General features: G+C 37.9%; 1 protein-coding gene across 1 annotated transcript in view; it reads right to left on the minus strand.

Moving 5' to 3' along the window:
- Positions 1-11,611, minus strand: part of CUNH18orf63 (chromosome unknown C18orf63 homolog) — a 40,023-nt gene extending 28,412 nt beyond the window's left edge. Inside the window, exons 1-5 of the mRNA XM_023512360.1 lie at positions 11,478-11,611; positions 9,558-9,636; positions 7,215-7,271; positions 2,156-2,267; positions 566-607 (exon numbers count right to left, since the gene is read on the minus strand). Of these exons, the coding sequence (XP_023368128.1) occupies positions 566-607; positions 2,156-2,267; positions 7,215-7,271; positions 9,558-9,636; positions 11,478-11,611 (424 nt within the window). The remainder of the gene's footprint in view (positions 1-565; positions 608-2,155; positions 2,268-7,214; positions 7,272-9,557; positions 9,637-11,477) is intronic.
- Positions 11,612-19,401: the final 7,790 nt, after the last annotated feature.

Genomic DNA, 19,401 nt, shown 5'->3' on the forward strand with positions numbered 1-19,401 from the left:
AAAAAAAAAACACACACACACAATGTACTGTGGGCTCAGGATTCCCGCCCATCTGCTATCTCTGGACAACTGTCTAGGAAACTGTCTGAAATAAAACTGCATGACTCAATGAAAGAATCACATTGTGCCATACAGTAAACTGTATATTTTGGGTCATCTGTGTCTCTTCAGATAATATTTTTTTAAAGGAGAAAAATAATCATAGCCTTCTTATAAGAAATTAAAGCTCTTTCACTTATATCAGTATTAAAACATTTTTGACAATATGATTCTAAAAACTATACATTATAAATGCCTACTGAATTAAAGTCCTTCACAACCATAATTTTAAGTAGATGAAATAAAACTTTTTCTGTTAGTGTATTTTTTTTCATATAAGTAGAATATGAATTTCAAACCAGAAGTTATTCCCAGGGTGAAATTATGATTATGACAATATCTGATTCAACTCTGATATAATCTAACCATCAAGATTAGAACAACTCAATTATCTCTAACATTGTTTTCTTTAAAAACTGTTAATTATACTAATGTTTTATGTATTGACTTAAGCATTTGTACTTACCAACTGCACTTTGCTTTCCCATCTGAGAAAGAAAATCTCTTCCTTAAAAAAATTTACAGAATATGCTACATTATTATAAGTCATAAATAATCATGCTTGATAAATATAACTATACTTGATGTTAAATTATCAAAGCTAAGGAAAATACCTTGAAATGCAAAGGAATATCTGATGACAGTTCAGAGAAAAAATATAATTGTTTAAAAAGTATCTCTTTAATTAAAAGGATAGAAATACCCAACTTGTCCACAGCCACACTACCTTGAATGTGCCTAGTCTTGGAGGCTAAGCAGGGTTGGGCTTGGTTAGTTCTTGGATGGGAGAAATACTCAATTCTTCCTTAAATAATTATCTCCTCTATAAAATACTTAGAAAATAGTCAAACCTCAACAAAATATTCAGGATAGTTTTTCAGTTCCATCAGTATTGCAATTTGTGCTCATTTTATCATACTGCCTCATAACTTAGATTTATTCCTTTTCAAGCCCTAAGTATTATATGTATAATAAGCTTTTTTTCTGTAGAGACAGAGTCTCACTTTTTCGCCCTTGGTAGACTGCAGTGGAGTTGCTGAGCAACCTCCAACTCCTGGGCTTGGGTGATTCTTCTGCCTCAGCCTCCCAAGTAGCTGGGACTACAGGCACCCGCCACAACGCCCAGCTATTTTTTGTTGCAGTTTGGCTGGGGCTGGGTTTGCACCTGCCACCCTCGGTATATGGGGCTGGCGCCCTACTCACTGAGCCACAGGCGCCTCCCAATAAGCTTTTTTAAAAGAATTATCAATAAGCCTCTGCACATAATCCCAAAGTAAGGAGATGACATTTGTGTTATGGACTTGTATGAGAATGCTTAGTCGGGTCAGTTTTAAAAAAAAAAAGAATTATTCCCTCAAAAAAAGTGAAAGTAGACCTATCATTTGAACTAGGAGTCTCACAGTTGAGTATCTACCCAAAGGAAAAGTCATTTTATCAAAAAGACACCTGTACTTGCAATGTTTATTATATTTACTATATACTTTGATATACCTTCTATGTTTATTATCCAATTCAATACACAATTTATACAATTTCAAAGACACATAAACAACCTAAGTGCCCATCAATTCATGAATGGATTAACAAAATGTGGTATATGTATACCAAGGGGTACTATTTAGCCACAAAAAGGATAAATTAATGCCTTTGCAACAATTTTGGATGGAACTAGAGACCATTACCCTAAGTGAAGTATTTAAAGAATGGAAAAACAAAATACCTTGTGTACTCACTATTAAATTAGAGCTAACTGAGGAGCACACATGTGCACAGAGGAAATAAATAAAAATCAGTGAAAATCAAGCATGATTAGGGTGGGGGAGAATGGGATGGGTGAAAACCTACCTAATAGGTCCAATGAATGCTATCTGAATGATAGGCACACTTACAACTGTGATTCAAGAATTATAAAAGTGATCCATCTATGTAACCAAAAGCATAGTTTTTTGAAATAAAGAATTGCTCTCTAAAAATATTATCTTGAAATTAAAAATAGATGCATATAATAGAAGTAATCTAATTTAGAAAGCCCCAATGACTCAAAAAGATAAGTTACCTTGTATCAAGAAATGGCCAGTTCTGTTCCAGGCTGGAGCAAGTCTAACTATGAATGAATATGAGAGGCAGTGTTGAAGAATTACTGGAATTACTCTCTCTGGAGCCTCCATCTAAAAAATATTAAAGGAAGAAATATTCGCAAATTTTAAGTTATTTCTATGTCCCTATAAACTAAAAAGAAGTGACAGCCTGTCTTTAGACCAATACCAAACAAAATGAGCTATTTTGGATAAAAATTACAGTAATTGCAGTTATCTAATGCCATCTTATTTTAAAGTTAAAGAACTGCTAAAATATATCCACTTCAAAATACTACTACTATCATGCTATTATGGCCAAATTCTTCCTCCTTACCCTGGACCACTAAGTCTAAATCTTGAGAACTCTTGTGCTAAGAACTTTCAACTTAACTTTACATCCTGGTCCACACAGAGGACTCCAGAATGGAAAGATCTTGCAGTATTTCTCAGCATGGTTCAGTCTAGTTCACATCACAAAATAAATATTTATGTGGCACACATGCAATCAATAGAGTAGCTCTATTTGAATAGAATTTTAAAAATTAAGACTTTCACTTCTGACCAATAAATAATAGAAACCAGATCCATTCTCCTCCTTGAAGTATCTACAAACTTGGCTATATGAACTTATATGAAACAATGGTTTGCAAGATATTGTACATCACATGACAAGAAAGAGTGATCCCTAAGAGATGGGAAACCAACAAGATGAGCCCTGGGATTTCTCCAGCTTCTTGATTTTAGAGAACCTCCAGGCTACAGCGCAGGGAGGGGGAATCAAGGAAGTCTGGTAATCTCCCTGAATTGCGGAGGCAGAGCTGAGGGTCTACGAAGGCCAATGAAGCTAGAGTTTTCAGGGTCACAGGGCTGGAGAGGAAAGAGCTACACAGAAAGCAAACTCAGGAGATCAGCAGAGGGCTCCTCTTAAATACTCAGCTGAGCAGATTAGCACATACACATGAGGAAAAAGTGCTCAAGGTTAAGACAAGGGCCAAGGTTATTTGCTGCAAAAACATCTCTGAAAATATAGTCCATGAAGAAAAAAAACAAAAAGGCTGCCACTGCTTTGTGAAAAAAACATGCAGAAATGTGAGAGCGCCAAGGTGAACTGTCTCTTACTATTATCCACCCCACATTTCTAAACTACTTTGACTTCAGGTGAGTGTTTCCAGGACATAACTCAATAACCTGTTGGCAAGGGAGGGGACCACATCTGTTTCTCATTTGGGAATCTAATTATGGCTACTACCATTAGGACTTCAAGGAGCAGGATGAAGTCAACCTGCAATGTTGACCTTAAATATGGCTCTAGGGGCCCAGACCCAAGGAGCTAAGCAAATTCCATAAATCCAGACTGGGCATAGTGGCTCATGCTTATAATCCTAGCACTCTGAAAACCCGAGACAGGTGGATTGCTTGGCTCAGGAGATTGAGACCAGCCTGAGCAAGAGTAAAACCCTTTCTCTACTAAAAGAGAGGGGAAAAAACCCCCAAAAAACTAGCAGGGGGCATGGAGGCACATTCCTTAGTCCCAGCTACTCAGGAGGCTGAGATAAGAGGATCCCTTGAACCTAGGAGTTTGAGGTTGCTGTGAGCTACGATGATGCAACTGCATTCTATCAAGGGTGACAAAAAAGAAAAAAAAAAAGGAATCCATAAACCCGAGGTCTTCCTTAGAAAACCCTGTGGCTTTCTCCTTAATTTCTGTATTGACTTTGTCCTCGGCCTGAAGAATTCTCTATATTTATCAGGATATGTCAGCACAAATTCCGCCTTGACATGCAAGGAAGAAGTCTGGGGCAATCCTATCATCCATTAACTATGCTGGTTGGTGACCTGAACACCTGACAGGACAACAATGGTGTCATTTATTACTTCAACTAAAGTCAGTGACAAATTCTCTACCACCTTTTCTATTTGGGTGACTCCTGTTATAGGAAAAAGTACTTCCCCTTAGGGAGGAAGAAGAGGAGGAATAGGAAGAAGAGGAGGAGAAAGAGGCAGAAACACACGTTACCAATATCAGGAAGGAAAGAAGTGACATCACTAAACCACTACAGATTCTGCTTCAAAGGAAGATAAGGGAATATTATAAGGAACTTTATGCCAACAATTAGACAACTCTACTAAATAAATTAAAATTATAGTTAAAAATCTCAGATGGCATTATTGGTAAATTTTACCAAGTATTTATTAAAGAAATAACAAAAATTCCACACAAACTCTTCCAAAAACTTGAAAAGGTAGAGATTCTTTCCCTGCTCAAAAATTCCTGAGGGCAGAGACTTCATCTGGTTCCCATTTTTATCTCCAGAAATAAGTTGAGTGCTTACATAGTATAGATATTCAAAAATATCTGTTGATTATGATTACTGTTATATGAAAAGTAGCCATATAGGCTTGGCACCTGTAGCTTAGTGGCTAGGGCACCAGACACATACATCAGAGCTGGCGGGTATGAATCCAGCCTGGGCCTGCCAGGCCCACGACAACTGCAACAACAACAAAAAATAGTTGGGCGTTGTGGGGGAGGCCTGTAGTCCCAGCTACTTGGGTGACTAAGGCAAGAAAATCACTTAAGCCCAAGAATTTGAGGTTGCTGTGAGCTGTGATGCCACAACACTCTACCCAGGGTGACATACTGAGACTCTGTCTCAAAAACAAAAAAAAAGAAAAGTATCCATTTAAAGAAAAACTGAGCATAACCATGAAGGCTCAATGATGGTAGGAAAACAAGTATGGATGGAGGAAAGTTAGTGAATAACAAAGAATTCAGCATCTGCAAGTCCGGTAAAGGGGCCAGAAGGAATGAGAAACTGGGATAAATGAGAAAGGATAAGCCTATAAACAGCTTGGCAATGTGACACCTTGCCTGATAAAGCCAAAGCTGTGAACTTACAGAGTGGAAAAAAATACAGCACAAAGTATTTTTAATTATGGTGTAAGGAAAGTGGGTGATTATTTTTTTAATTTTTATTTTCTTATAATTTTAAAAGACATGTAAATTGATGGTGTGTAGTATAATACTGTACAATAATACTGCTTATTAGATCAGTATGTTAAGTCCTAACTCAATGTCATCGAGGTATTTTTGAAAACTGCAACTTTAAGGGAAATAACATATAACAAAACCAATTCCACCATAGGCTAATTGATAGAAATAAGAACTATGGCATAGTTCTGGTCACAGAAACATCACCAAACTTCTAAATAAAGACTTAAAACACTCATAATATTACACGCTAGAATAAATGTGAACTAAACATAAATTTAAGAACAATTAATACAAACAAAAGAATTACTTCAAGTGAATCAGTGAGTGACAGTGGTATGGTAGTGGCAGTGAATTAAATCAAGGAATAAATGTTTGCAAAATGAAAACTGTCAGGAGCACCTCCTACCACCATGTAACTCAAAAAGAAATCATCAGAAATACAGCAGGCTACCTGAGTGCTTTCATACCACATCATTAATTGTTCATGTGTCTGATTACCTTATACTTTATGAATTTTTATAGTAATTTGTATGCTTTTATTCATTCATTTACCCCCTTGCTTATTCCAGTTCAGAGTAGTGGGCAGCCAGAGTCTATTCTAGCAGCTTAAGGGCTCAAGCTGGGAACCACCCCGGCACAAGACGCCATCCATTGCAGGTGCACTCCCACACACCTACACACCTACACTTGCTCAGACTGTGATGATTTAGACTTGCCAATCACCCAACATGCACACCTTTGGGATGTGGGAGGAAACTGAAGTATATTGAGAAAACACATGTGTACAAGAGGAAAGCATGCAAACTCCACACAGTGGCTTTGCTGAAAAGCAATTTTTTGTCCTCATAATGAAACAATGTTAAAACGACTTTATTTAAAGATTTGTCATACTGAAATGCTACATTTCTATTCTAAAAAATTCTATTTCTTAGAATGTAATTGTTTTGATCTTTAAAATTCATCTTAAAAATCATATTCTTTTTGTAACATCATAGCCTTCCTCCAATTTTGACCCACAGATTCTATAGCAATGGAGTTTTTAAATCAATATATTAATAACAAGATCAGATTCTGCAAGAGAAGGCCAGTAAGACAGCTAATGGGTCTTCATTAAACTATGATATACTTTCCACAATCAAGGGTAGAATTTTGTAGGGTCTTCTTAAAGACCTAGGTCCTAAATATAGGTGAATAATATACTTCAAATCTGGCTCTCATAGTTCACAAATAGCCTCTAAAGATAACCAGAATTGTTATGACCAAAGACTTGCCTCAACAGAAACATTTAAATATAATCCTTCCTCATCGCTACTAAGTAATACTATCTTCCCAGATTTCCAATGATGTCTGAAACCAGCTTTTAGGTTATTTAAAGATTTTTCAGGGAGCTAGAAAGTACCATTTCTGAGACCTTATTTTTATTCTAGAATATAAAGGAGAGATATCATTTCAGAGATGACCAGAAACCTCATTATCCTGAACCCCACTAGATCTAGGAACCAAGACCAGTTATGACAGGACAGGCTGCTAGAATAACCAATTATACAGTGCCTCAGAGTTACATGCAGAAGCATGAAAGAAGCTCTAGTCAAAGCTCAATGAGTTGATTTATGGAGATGGAGAGTGCTTGACCCCATGTATTAATTCTTTTCCTTGCAAAGATCCAGAAACTCATCGCTATTATACCATCTATAATGTCTTGTTCTTCCACACATTGCCTATGTGATAGTGGTGAATAATTTTGCCTCACTGGGTTCCATTTTGTTCATCTGTGAAAACAGGAATATTCACTTCTTTGAAGATATACATGGTAAATGAGATTATGCCACATAAATGCCTACAATAAAGTATCCAATAAAAAATAAGCCTCTACCCCTCTTTCTATACTAAATGCACAAAATAATTTTTGGAAAAAACTGTTGGGTTCTTTTACATGCATAGCAATAATTTCTGAGAAAGATACTTTTACTTTGATTTGCTGAATAAAGAAGTTGAACACCTAATCAATATAAACATCTAGAGTTATTCTTTTTAAAACTTACCTTAGCTCTGTATTTTTCAACATAGGCATTAAGTTTTCCAGTTTTATAAAATGGTATCTATAACAAAAAAACCACATTTATAAAACGGACTTAACAAATACATAATTAAATAATGAAATACATAAAGATTTTAAGCACTATACAACAGAGGGAATAGAATCAGGCCATCATCCTATCAGCACCTATGCTGAGAAGTGAGGATCATGCCCTCCCTGTAGATGCATTCTCAGAGTGTGGAAACCCTTTTGGGGAGTGACTAAACCACAGAAGCCATATAAAAGGAAAAGTCCCGTAAGTTTCATGTAAGTTTTTAATACTTTTCTTAATATACAATAAATTCTTAGACATGAGTGAGGAAAACAGGCACAAATGAAGATCACATTCAAAAGGCATTAAGTGTCCCAATTCACTAATAAAGGAAATACAAATTAAAGGAAGATATTATCTTTAACCTACAGATTGACAAATATTTAAAGGCTATTATCTACAGTGTTCATGAGAGTATAAAAAAATAGTTTCTCTCATACAGTATTTCTTTTTTTAAAGACTCAGGGTCTTGCTCTGTCATCCAGGCACCACTCTATTATACAGTGGCACAGTCTATCATAGCTCAAACTCCTATGTTTAAGCAATTTTCCTACCTCAGCTTCCCTAGTATCTGGGACTACAGGTGCACCAGCACACCCAGATAATTTTTTATTTTTTACTTTAGTAGAGATGGGATTTTGCTATGTTGCCCAGGCTGGTCTTGAACTCCTGATCTCAAGTGATCCCACTGCTCTGGACTCCCAAAGCACTGAGATCACAGGGTTAAGCCACTATATCCCACTATTTGTTAAAATGTAATACAAGGCTGGGCATGTTGGCTCATGCCTATAATTTTAGCACTCAGGGTAGATGAGTTGAGTAGACTGCCTGACCTCAGGAGTTCGAGACCAGCCTAAGAGCGAGACCCTGTCTCTAAAAATAGCCCTGCCTCTAGCTACTCAGGAGGCTGAGGCAAGAGGACTGCTTGAGCCCAAGAATTTGAGGTTGCTGTGAGCCATGACCCCAGGGCACTCTATCAGGGGTGACAAAGTAAGACACTGTTTCAAAGAAAAAAAAATGTAATCTAGCATAAAATTTTCAGAGCCCAATTTAGCAGTATCCATTATAGTTTGTTTAAAATGTGTTGCAATCCACTAACACAGAAAAATGATATAATGTCAATGATGCTTTCTGAAACACTGTTAACACTAGAAACACTGGGTGCATTAGGAAGTATTAGGTATTATACAACCAGTTAAATAACTCAGAGCCTTAAAAAACAAGGAAAATAAATGTACTGACATGGAAAGATATCCATAAGAAGCTATGAAAGGGGGACTCAAAGGTTAAGTTTCAAAATCCTATGCATAATAATCTCATTTTCTGCTTAAATATTTTTGTAATATTTTTACAGAAATCTAATACTTTTGTTTTTTTTTCAGAATCTAATATTTTTGTAAGAAAACAAAACATATATTTAAAACAGATGGCTACTTTCCTGTTATTATTCTTGCCAAAATTAGGATACTTTAATTTACTAGAACTCTAAAATAATGTCCTTCTACCATAAAGATTTTCAGGTAAAAAAGGATACAAATCAGAGATATTAGTCAATTTATTCACTAACAGCTTGTCTTTTAAAAAAAATTAATATTAAGGACAAAATGATATAAGATGAACATATAACCAAGACCTAGAAAGAAAACAAAAGGAGTAAAGTTTTGGATGATTTATCATCATTGTTAACAAATATTGATTAAACTGATTTCTGGGGGATTAAAATCTTGAGAAATATTTTTTATAAAGATCTTAGAATAAGATTTTTGAAATTTCTATAATTCCTAGTTACATATAGCATTGAGAAATATGTCACTAGTACTAATTTTACTAAATATAAAAACATTTTTTAATATTTCCAAATTAAAATAAACATTAATCTTAGTTATTTAAAGACAGAGATTTATCTTTCATGGGATTAATTTAAAAAATTAAAACAGTTGGAGATTTGCTGAGTAAGAAACTTTTATCTTTTATTCTAAAGGATAAAATATGATAGAAGGTATTAAGCCCATTTAAATTATCTTAAAAAATTATGCTGTTACACCATTTTATTCTTTAATATTCTTTACCTTAGCATTTATGACAAAGAAAGTAGATTTTAACCATATCAAAGTTAATCTGTTAAATGTTTAATCAAACTATAACACATTGTTATTCATCCTTACAAACTATCTTCAATCTCTGCTACAATACCTAAATTATTATCATTTTGCTCCCAATAATTAGCAATATTTTATAAAATGTTAAAATACTAACCGCCATCACCACCCAAATTTGGTTTAATATTCCAGGCACAGGTGATGTAAGAATATCTTGATGCAGAAACAGCAATTGCCTGTGGAGATTAAATATATTACACAGTAGATTTGCCCACCATCTGTGTTTTTATTTTATTAGAACATTTAAAAATTTTGTTTAGTTAAAATTTTAAGTTTTTCTAGGCAATGATTGTGTTACAGACTTTTGTCTTTCTCCCCACACCTGCATGTTACCTTGAACACAACATTTTAATTAAGAGGATTTTAAAGTTTATACACTGATACTAATATGATAATTTGTCCCTGTCCCTGAATTTTCCAGGCTGTTTCATCTGTCAAACTAAATTCATATTTTAAGGCTCTACCTCTCTCCTAAATATAGACTTGAAGAAATCAAAGCACAATGAGGAATCCAATCCATCTCTTTTTAATTCTTTTTCTATTTTCCTCCTTGTTCTTTTTTTTTAAATGTCAGGCAGGGGTCACTGGAGGCAAGAGGCACAGGATTCACATACCAATGAAGTTACCAACTTCTTGAAAATTAGAACTATTGACTAGATCCTTTTCCTTCAAAAAGGAAATTCTTCACAAGCCAGAAAGAAGTGAGTAGTGGTTTCAATAGCCAAATAAATTTACAACAAAAATCATCATGATTCATATTACCATCAACAATTTTGTTTCAAAGTTCAGTGGAGGGCAGTGCCTGTGGCTCAAAAGAGTAGGGTGCTGGCCCCATATGCTAGAGGTGGTGGGTTCAAACCCAGCCCCCGCCAAAAACTGCAAAGTTCAGTGGAAAGATAATGAAAAATATAAACAGGAAAACAGACAGAAATCTAAAATTTTTCATCATTACTAATCATCAAAGAAATAAAATGCCCATTAGTATGTGTAAAGCCCTACTTCAGAAAGTAAGACAACCTTTTTTGGGTGGCTTCCTATCTGTTGGAAGTCAAGTGCAGCAGCCACTTTCCTTTTGCAAGGCCTGCGTTTGTCTGCCACAGGCCAGGTCTCTCTCCTCTCTCTGTTCAGGCTGTCAGTCACTGAGAGGTTGAATTAAGACAGCTCTGCTTTGTAGGCATGGCCACCTTTAATTCAAGGGAAAACAGTAGAAAACCTCCCATAAGGTGTTCTACCTATTTTAGTATTTCCAAAGGGGATCACGATTAAGTCATTGATATGTATCAAATTAGCAGGAGGGTACAGGCTCCCTGCTGCCCTTGGGTAGGAAAATATGCAACAAGGAGAAGAAAAGTTTGTAAATAAGAAGAAAATGGAGGACACCCCAAAAGCACCCCAATAAGCTATTCCTTATTTCTTATCCCTAATAATCTTGTAAGTGTTTGTTCTTCTCCAAAAATTTCAGCTAAAGATGTAGTCTTCTCATGTAATTTAAGGGACGAATACACAGAGGGTCCTCAGTAACCATGGAATTATACTTTAGGTTTCCTCTGGGCTGTTTTTCAAAGACTATCAGGGATCATCTTTATTGAGATAGATCCTGAAATAATACTCATTAGTGTCTTATACTGACTTGAAAATTAAGAACCTATACTAAAGTGTTTATGGTGTAAGTGCCTTATAAACAATAGATACTCGGTAAGTATTGATTAATTAGGATCTCTAAGTATTTGGAGCCTGATTTAACTCACTATTGTTTGTAGAAATTTTGAATTTTACAAAAGTATATAACAGGTCACAAATATAAAAACTCAACAGTGAGATAGTCTATCACAAGTATTTTAAGTCCCCTCTTAAACATAATATGATATGCCCAGTAAAAACAAAACTGACTTCCTTTATTTTGAAATTATATGTTTACATAGATTATTTTGCTTTAAAGGAAATATTTTTAAAATAGCTCTTATGGGTCTTAAAAAGTTTTAAAAGCCTTAGTTACAAGATATATATATTTTTTTACCTGCATATCTTCATTTGTATACTCCTAATCTCAGTATCTGCCAATCCATTACTCAATATTATTCTGACAGCACAGAGTTTGTGTAAATCTGGAAGTGTGATGAAGAACAGTGACGGGTGCCTAGACTCATTCATATTTTTTTATTGACTGAATGTCTCAGCAATCAGGCCTTTAAAAACAAACAGGAATAAAAAGGAAGTAAACTATGTTACCAGGAGGGTTTCAATATCAACTCAGCACATCACTGATAACTATAAGATCAGAAAAACACATTAGTTAGCAAACTTTAGCAGTTAAGTATCACTGACATTTTACCTTTAAGATATTCTAATGATTTTCTAGAATTTGAAGGTACACGTTTTATTAAGGTATAGATCACACAGAATGTAATTCACCCATTTAAAGTGTTCAATGTTTTGTACTGTATTCAGAGTTGTGCAACAATGGTTACAATACATTTTAGAAGATTTTTATCATAATCTAGAGTTTTAAACCTGCAGTTTTATAGCACAAATTAGAATAATTTGAGAATAAACAATATAAAACAACAGCTACTATTTATTAAATGCCTCCTCTGCTCTGGAACTAAACATATTTCTACCATTCTGTGTTTAATAAAAACTCTACAGTTCTTGTATGTTAAGTTTCATTTTGCTTTCAGGAAAACAAAATCTTTCTTATAACAATGATAGTTTTTTAAAAAATCAAAATGCATAGCAAAGTCTTCTGCAGTTCTAGATTATCTCTGTAAAGCAGGTTAAGGAACATTATACTCATTTTACGTGAATGAAAATGTTTACTGAGATCTCTAAGTTGTTACCTAGCTTTTGTTTCCACCAAGTTATCTCGCTTTAAAATTCTATTTGGGGCACAGTCTACAGTTGACAACTTACAGGATATACCTTTGAAGTCTGTATTATGTATTGTTACAGAAAAGAAAACTGGAATATAAAAGTAAAGCAACCTATTGAAGCTCAAGTACTATAACATGCACAAATACAACCAGAGAAATTAACCTGGACTCTCTAGTACTTTCAACTTTTTACCTTCAACATATTTTCTCATTTTAGGAAGTAATTACGCATTAGCCCAGGAATCCACAGTGTGACCAGCCTTAAGTCTGATTACAGTAAGAAAACGCCTTTGTGGGGTCAACTGAGGAATGCTGGCTTGCCCTTCTGACTCCAACCCATTTCTTTCACTCAAGCACCACAGTGTGAGATTTTCTCATCATTAGATAAACCAGTTGGTTCTTTTAAATCTGCCAAGTACTCTTATAATGGGTAACAAATTCACACAAAGTGCTAATGACTTAAACAAGATGATTCCTGGTATCATTACAAATAAAAATATTTCTTCTCTTTCTGCCTCTGTGTTGTGTGTGTGAAAAGTACAAAGTTTCAAGGCAAACACAACCTACCTTACAATTTTAATTCCCTTCACTGGAAATATTCAGCAGAGGGCATCAATAATGAACAAGCTAAAATATAAAGCAAAAGATTAGTTATGACTTGGACCCAGGACAATTGTGCATATTTAAAAAAAGGTAAAAGACATTGGTGAAAATTTGTCATTTGTTACTTTCATTTCTAAAACACATTTCCCACTAAAATTGCTTTCTGTCTCATTTTTCCTTTAAACATCTTAACGGCAGAAATCTAAATTGCAGGTCACCAAGAAATTCCTGTGAGTAGTCCTCCCCTTCTGCCAACCTTCAAAAGTCTTGCTGATCAGAAAACTGTATGTAAACAAGATTGATCTGTTCCGGGGTAAACAAGAAAAAAATTGTTTTTAACAGAATTACCTTTAAAAATTTTTTTTAGTTAATTGTCAAAACTTGTAGATTCAAAAAGAAGAGTTTTTTTTTCTTTTGCTAGATTGTATGAGAATTATCTTGTAAAGCTCAAAACCTGGGCCACATCTTACGCATGTGCGTGTTTAGAGAACCGCTCCGCTGCATTCCTGACCTGGAAGGTCCTTCCCAGGGTCAGCGGCATCTACAAAATCCTACGTTCGAGGACACAGAGAAGAAGCGCCCGCTCGTGAAGTCAGTGGACGGAACGCTGAGGACCTTTCGGCCACTCGTCTGTCCCCGCGAGCGAGCACACGCCGGAGGCCGGATTTGGGGCGGGCTGCGCGGGGCGCCCCCTCGGCCTCGCTTTCTCCCACTTTCTTGAGACAGAGTCTCACTATGTCGCCCGGGTGCGGCGCCGTGGCGGCACAGCTCACAGCAACCGCCCAGTCTTGGGCTCAAGCGACCCTCTGGCCTCGCTCTGGCCTCGCTCTGGCCCCAGCCCGCCCGCCCGGCCGCGCCTTCTCACCTGCACTAACGGTTTGAGGCCCAACTACAGACATTTCAAAAAGGCACTCTAGAATAAAATCAAACGTAATACGAATGGGGCCGACGGGCCTTCACGGCTGAATCAGTCTTTTCTGAGCCCGAAGCTGCACACAGAAGCAGCGGGGTTTAAAACGCGCGCCGCGAATTCTCCGCGCGGCCTCCCGCCCGGGCCCACCCTGCTCAGGCCGCGGAGTCGGGGTCCCGCCTGGGGGCGACCCGACCAGCCCCCTCTTCTCCCTTTCCTACTCAGGGATATAAAGTTGGAAGTTTTTTAAAAGCCGCGACCCCAGGAGGCTCGGAAGCACCGGCCTGCTCCCTCAGGGGGCGCCCTGGCCTCCCCGACACTTACCTCACGACTGGCTCCTCTGCCCTCGCGAGCCTCTCCCAGCATGCTCCAACCTGGGGCACGCCCCCAAACTCCCGGCATGCCCCGAGCTGCCTGCCGCGCCCAACCGCCTGGCAGGCCGCAAACTCCCAGGGTGCCCCAGCTCCCCGTGTCCCTCAAACTCGACAGGTGCTGCAACCTCCCGGCATGCCTTGTGCGCCCCACTTTCCTAAAAGCTTAGCTCAGCGCCCTCCTCACCGTCCTTGCTCACCACCCCAAGCCCGGCCCATTGCTCCCGGAACACTCTGCTTTCTCACCATGTCCCACATACTTGGTGTTGCTGTCCTTCTGTGCCGGGACACCGGCGTGGTGGGTCCCTCAACTCCTGCGGGCACAGCTGGAGTTTGCTCCGGAAGTCCTCAGGTAGCAACACCGGAAGCCGGTAGGCCCTCACGTGGTGCTAGCCACGTGCCACGTGCTGTGGAGGCCACGTGCCGTGACCCCTCACATACGTGTGTTTCTCCACAGGTTCTTTTGCCCATTCTTTGCGGTTCTGGAAAGTTCTTTAATGAGGTGGAATCAACATCTCCATGACTGGAATATGTTAAAGCGCAGAGATGAGCGCGAGCTTGGTGTGGCCTCGCGCCTGGCTCGGATGAACTGGCCTAGTTCATTGACGAATAAGCGTTAAGCGCCTGTCGTGTCCAGGTGCCGTCCTAGCGGGTGGCGGTAGAGGGGTGAGCAGACAGCGTCCCCCGGCCTCGTGGAACTTGTATTTTGCATGGAGTTTGGGAGATCTGTTTGGGAAAACAGATAATAAGCAAGATAAATTCACAAAATCTTAGTGTTGTAGATGGTAATAGGTGCACTGGAGAAAACCCGAGTAGGTTACGGAGCCCAGCAGTGTTGGAGAGCGGCCCTTTGGTTGAACAGTGGTCAGGGGCGCCCCATGGAGAGGGTGACATTGGGTAAGAGGTGGGGTGTCTGCGGGGGCGAGTATCACCAGACAGCAAATGGGAACACAAGGGTCGGAGGCCGGAGGGTGACTACTGGCTGCAGCACAGCAGGAGGAAAGTAGCGACAGGAAGCCAGAGGGATGAAAGGGGGGCAGACCATCTTAGGCCGGGAAGTCCTGTGCGTTTTCTGGGTGCACACAGGCTGCTGTCCTGAGAATGGACTGAAGGGGACAGGGAGAGGACGAAGGGCAGTTAGGAAGCAGCGGCCGTGATCCAGGAGGGTGGTGCTGCAGCTCGGGGCAGGGCAGGGGCTGCAGAGGTGATGGGATGGGATTGCAGCCTGGATATACAGTAGCCTGAAATTAGATTTAACAGGATTTGATATATTAATAAACTAATAGATTGATGTAGAAGAGTAAAGCATGACACCAAATCTTTTGTACTAGGCACTCCGAAGGATGGGGTTGCCATTAACTAAAAAGGGGAAGACTGTGAGAGAAACAAATTTGTGGATGAAGATAAGAAGAAATTCATGTCAAGTTTGGGGGTGTTGACACCAAGAAATGAAGAGGAAGGGTAGGGCTTTGTTCCGGGAGGACTTCTGGGGAAAGATCTGCATGTAATAGGTGTTATTTCAAAACTGAGACCAGATTGGATCACCAAGAGCATGCATACGGAAAGAAAAGAAACCCTCACACTGAATCCTGGGACACTCGGTCATAGTAAGGGTCAGAGTTATGAGGTGGAATCTCAGGAGAGCAAGATCAGGAAATTTTCATTATGTAAGATTTGGTACTTTGAAATATTCTGTCTTACCAGGTTTCAGAAATTATACTGTAAAAGAATGAGATTTTGTTTTTTTGTTTAATATCTAATCTATTAGAATCATTCACTTATTTTATTTGCAAAATGAATTGTGGCAAAAAGGAATGTTTTTGGATATTCTCTATTTACATGTTACTTGGCTTTATATGACCACAGCTGTGAGATCATAGTAAGTGATTAATTATCAAAGGTTAGTGAGCAAAATCAGCCTCCTATAATGTACATAGTTTGTATTAATTGGACAAAACACAATCTTCTGAAACATTCTAACAAATATAGTACCCTCAATGACTAAGAAAATGCCGTGAAGGCTGTTGACCAGTTTGATGAAAGCATTTCAAATTGTATGTAAAACCAGCACATTGTACCCCATGATTGCATTAACGTATACAGCTATGATTTAATAAAAAAATGCAAATATAATGTCCTAAATTTAACATTTATCCTTTGAAGGTTTTATGTCAGAGTCCTTGGAATTAATAAAACAAACCTTTCAAGAAACAGAAAACCTCTTTGTCCTACTTGGTACACACACAGGGGCAGAGGGCTCTGTTTTATGAACAAAGTAAAAGGTAAATACAGGTTCAACTTAAATTTTATGATAACTACGGTATTCTTTAGCCTTTCTTACCTATTTAAACAAAGTCAAATGATCTTCATTCTGAAAAGCACATGTATCAAAACTGTATGTTCTTAGTATCTCTGCTATTGAACTTATGGCCTCTAGTTTCAACAATAATTTTAACTAAGATAGAATTAAAGATATTTAAAGTTTTAAATTATGTCCACATTATCAAATACCCAAATGTGAAATAGTTAAGTTTTAGTCACATAAAAGATACTTAACAAAAATTTTTGAATGAATTCACAAGGAGATCTCTTGCAGACCTTTATTTTATGCTCGTGAGAAGCCAGTATGATTTTATCCGAGGAATTCTGAATCTTAGATTTAGCTAATAAGCCCAAAACCAAATTTGGGACCCACTTTGAGCAACTATACAGGATTCGAAGTCATGCATTTTTATATGTGCCTGGGAGGGAGTGTTGGTCAATGGTTATAACCATGGTCTTTGGAGCCAGACTGCTTGGATTTGAATCCTGGTTCTTCCAATTACTGGCTGTGTGATCTTAAGTAGGACACTTAACTTCTCTGTACTGTTGTTTCATTACCTTAAAAAAAAAACGGGGGGATTACTTCCTTGGATGTTAATACACCCTTTAACATAATAGTGGACATTAAATATTTGTAATAGTGCTTGATATAAAATAACTACTATTTAAGTTAGTTGTAGTTAATATTGAAACCAGGGGAAGAAGTGTAACAGCAGTCACATTTACTGTGTGTCCTTGGGCATGATATTTTGCTTCTCTAAGGGAATAATAGTCTGTCTTGTTAGGATTTAATGAGATAATGCATTGAGTGTAATCCAAGATCACACCTTGGTCTTGGATTTCCAGCTTCCCGGACTATAAGAAATAAATGTCTACTGTTTAAGTCACCCAGTTGATGGTACTTTGTTATGGTAATCCGAGCAGACTAAGAAATGAGCATATGCTTTGTTACTTTATTACACTATATGAATGCTGTCTACATCTTTATAGGAAAAGGCCAGGTCAAAATAATTAATTAAAATTAATGAAAGCAAATTGGTGAGAAACTTGATTATAACTTATGCAAGAATGAAGTATCTACCTCCCAAGAGTTTGTGTACTGAAACAAAATGAGAGATGGGAGATACACAAAAGTATTAAAATCTGTTTTCCTGAAAGCTTGAGAAATTGGAGAATCAAGACAGTCTGTAAAACATCACTGTTGTGCCTAGAGTAAAGAAGGTGAGTGTAGTGCCGTTCACTATTAAATTTTCTTCACTGTAGTGGGTTAAGTGGAGACCAGGACTGGAAAGAAGTATACTTAAAAGGCATTTACTTTAGATTGTATTTTCCAGTAGGGTACACAAGAAAGTGGGATTTTAGAAATGGCTTGCCCTTCTCTGTACAGTCCAATCATGTAGCATCCTGAACAGCTCAGAGTCCTGGTAGCCCCCCTGGGGCATTCCCATGGGTCCACTCCTCACAGTCTCTAGGTGTCCTTTTCTCTCTTCTTATCCCCTTTCCAGCCACATCTCTTTCCTTAGCCTCCCAGCATTCATTTCATCAGGTTCTTGTCTAGCGGAGTCTGAAGGATAGGTTAGTTCTTACAATCAAGCATTTGCAAGGTAAGCTAAATAGATGTGTTTTCATAAAAAATATAATGTGTATAATTTTACTGAAAGATTCTAGATCTTTCTTTTTCCTTTGAGTTCATTTCCAATTATTCAGTATACAATTATTGAGCACTTACTATAGGATGACGTTCAGTACCGGGATTATAGCAGTCAGCAAAAGGCAAGGTCACTGCTATCCTAGAGTTTATATTTTAATGGAGGGGGAGGAGTTAATTACTAAATAAATGCATAGTTTGCCTTGGAAAAGAGAAAAGAGGATAAAGAGAGGGACAGTGATGGAAGGCCTAGAAGCTGTACTGGATGATGAGGCAAGAGAAGCCCATGCTATTAAGATGACTATAGAGGAGAATTGCAATTGAGGTGCATGGTAAAGAGAGAGAGATGAGAAAGTACAGAAGCCCCAAAGCAGAGGAGTGCCTGAGGTGTGAAGGACTCGCCTGGGTCTGGAGTGGAAGGAGAAAGATAGAGAGTAGTAGGAAAGGAGATCAGAGTGGTAACAAAGACCCAGATCTGTGGAACCTTGAGGCTATGATTAAAAACCTTAATTGTGATAGGAAGCCGTGGAGGGTTCTGAGTTTAGAAAGAGTATAATTGGATTTTTATTTTAATGAGATCACTCTGACTCTAGTTTTATGCAAAGACACAAAGTTGAAGTTGGAATCAAGGGTACCAGTTAGGAGACTCCCACAATAGTCCATGTATAGAGATGGTGCCATCTTTGTGGGCCCTTAACCTTGTTGGGCTCCCATCTTCAAGAGTATAAGCTCTCTTGAAGAAAAAGGATATGAAATTACAAATGCAAATTAGGTATGGAACTTAGGGAGAGGTCTGTGCAAGTGAAGGATCCTGAAGCTTGAACTTATCAGTGCCTCTGCCAGTTAGATGGGACCATGACCCACATTCTAATGCTAGAGGCAGAGAAATAATCGAATTCTTAATGTATTTGGAAAGAAAGAACGATGGGTTTGTTGACAGGTTGAATGTCAGTTGTGAGACAAAGAGGATGCGATGCAAATGCTGAGGTTTGGGGCCTAAGCCAATTGTGGGTCCGTGTACAGGATACATAACCCAATTTCTTAAGAAAATAAATTATAAAGGGAAAAAAGGTAGCAATTAGATTAATGGAAACTTAAGACTTATATTTTGACATCAGTCAATTAAATGTATGTGCCTTATTTGGATCTTGATTTGAAGAACTATAAAACAGTCAGAAATTTGAATACTGACTATATATTTTTTCTTGATGAATAAA

The sequence above is a fragment of the Otolemur garnettii genome, unplaced genomic scaffold (assembly GCF_000181295.1).
Source record: "Otolemur garnettii isolate 467f Iridium unplaced genomic scaffold, OtoGar3 scaffold00027, whole genome shotgun sequence".
In the NCBI taxonomy this organism is placed as follows: domain Eukaryota; kingdom Metazoa; phylum Chordata; class Mammalia; order Primates; family Galagidae; genus Otolemur; species Otolemur garnettii.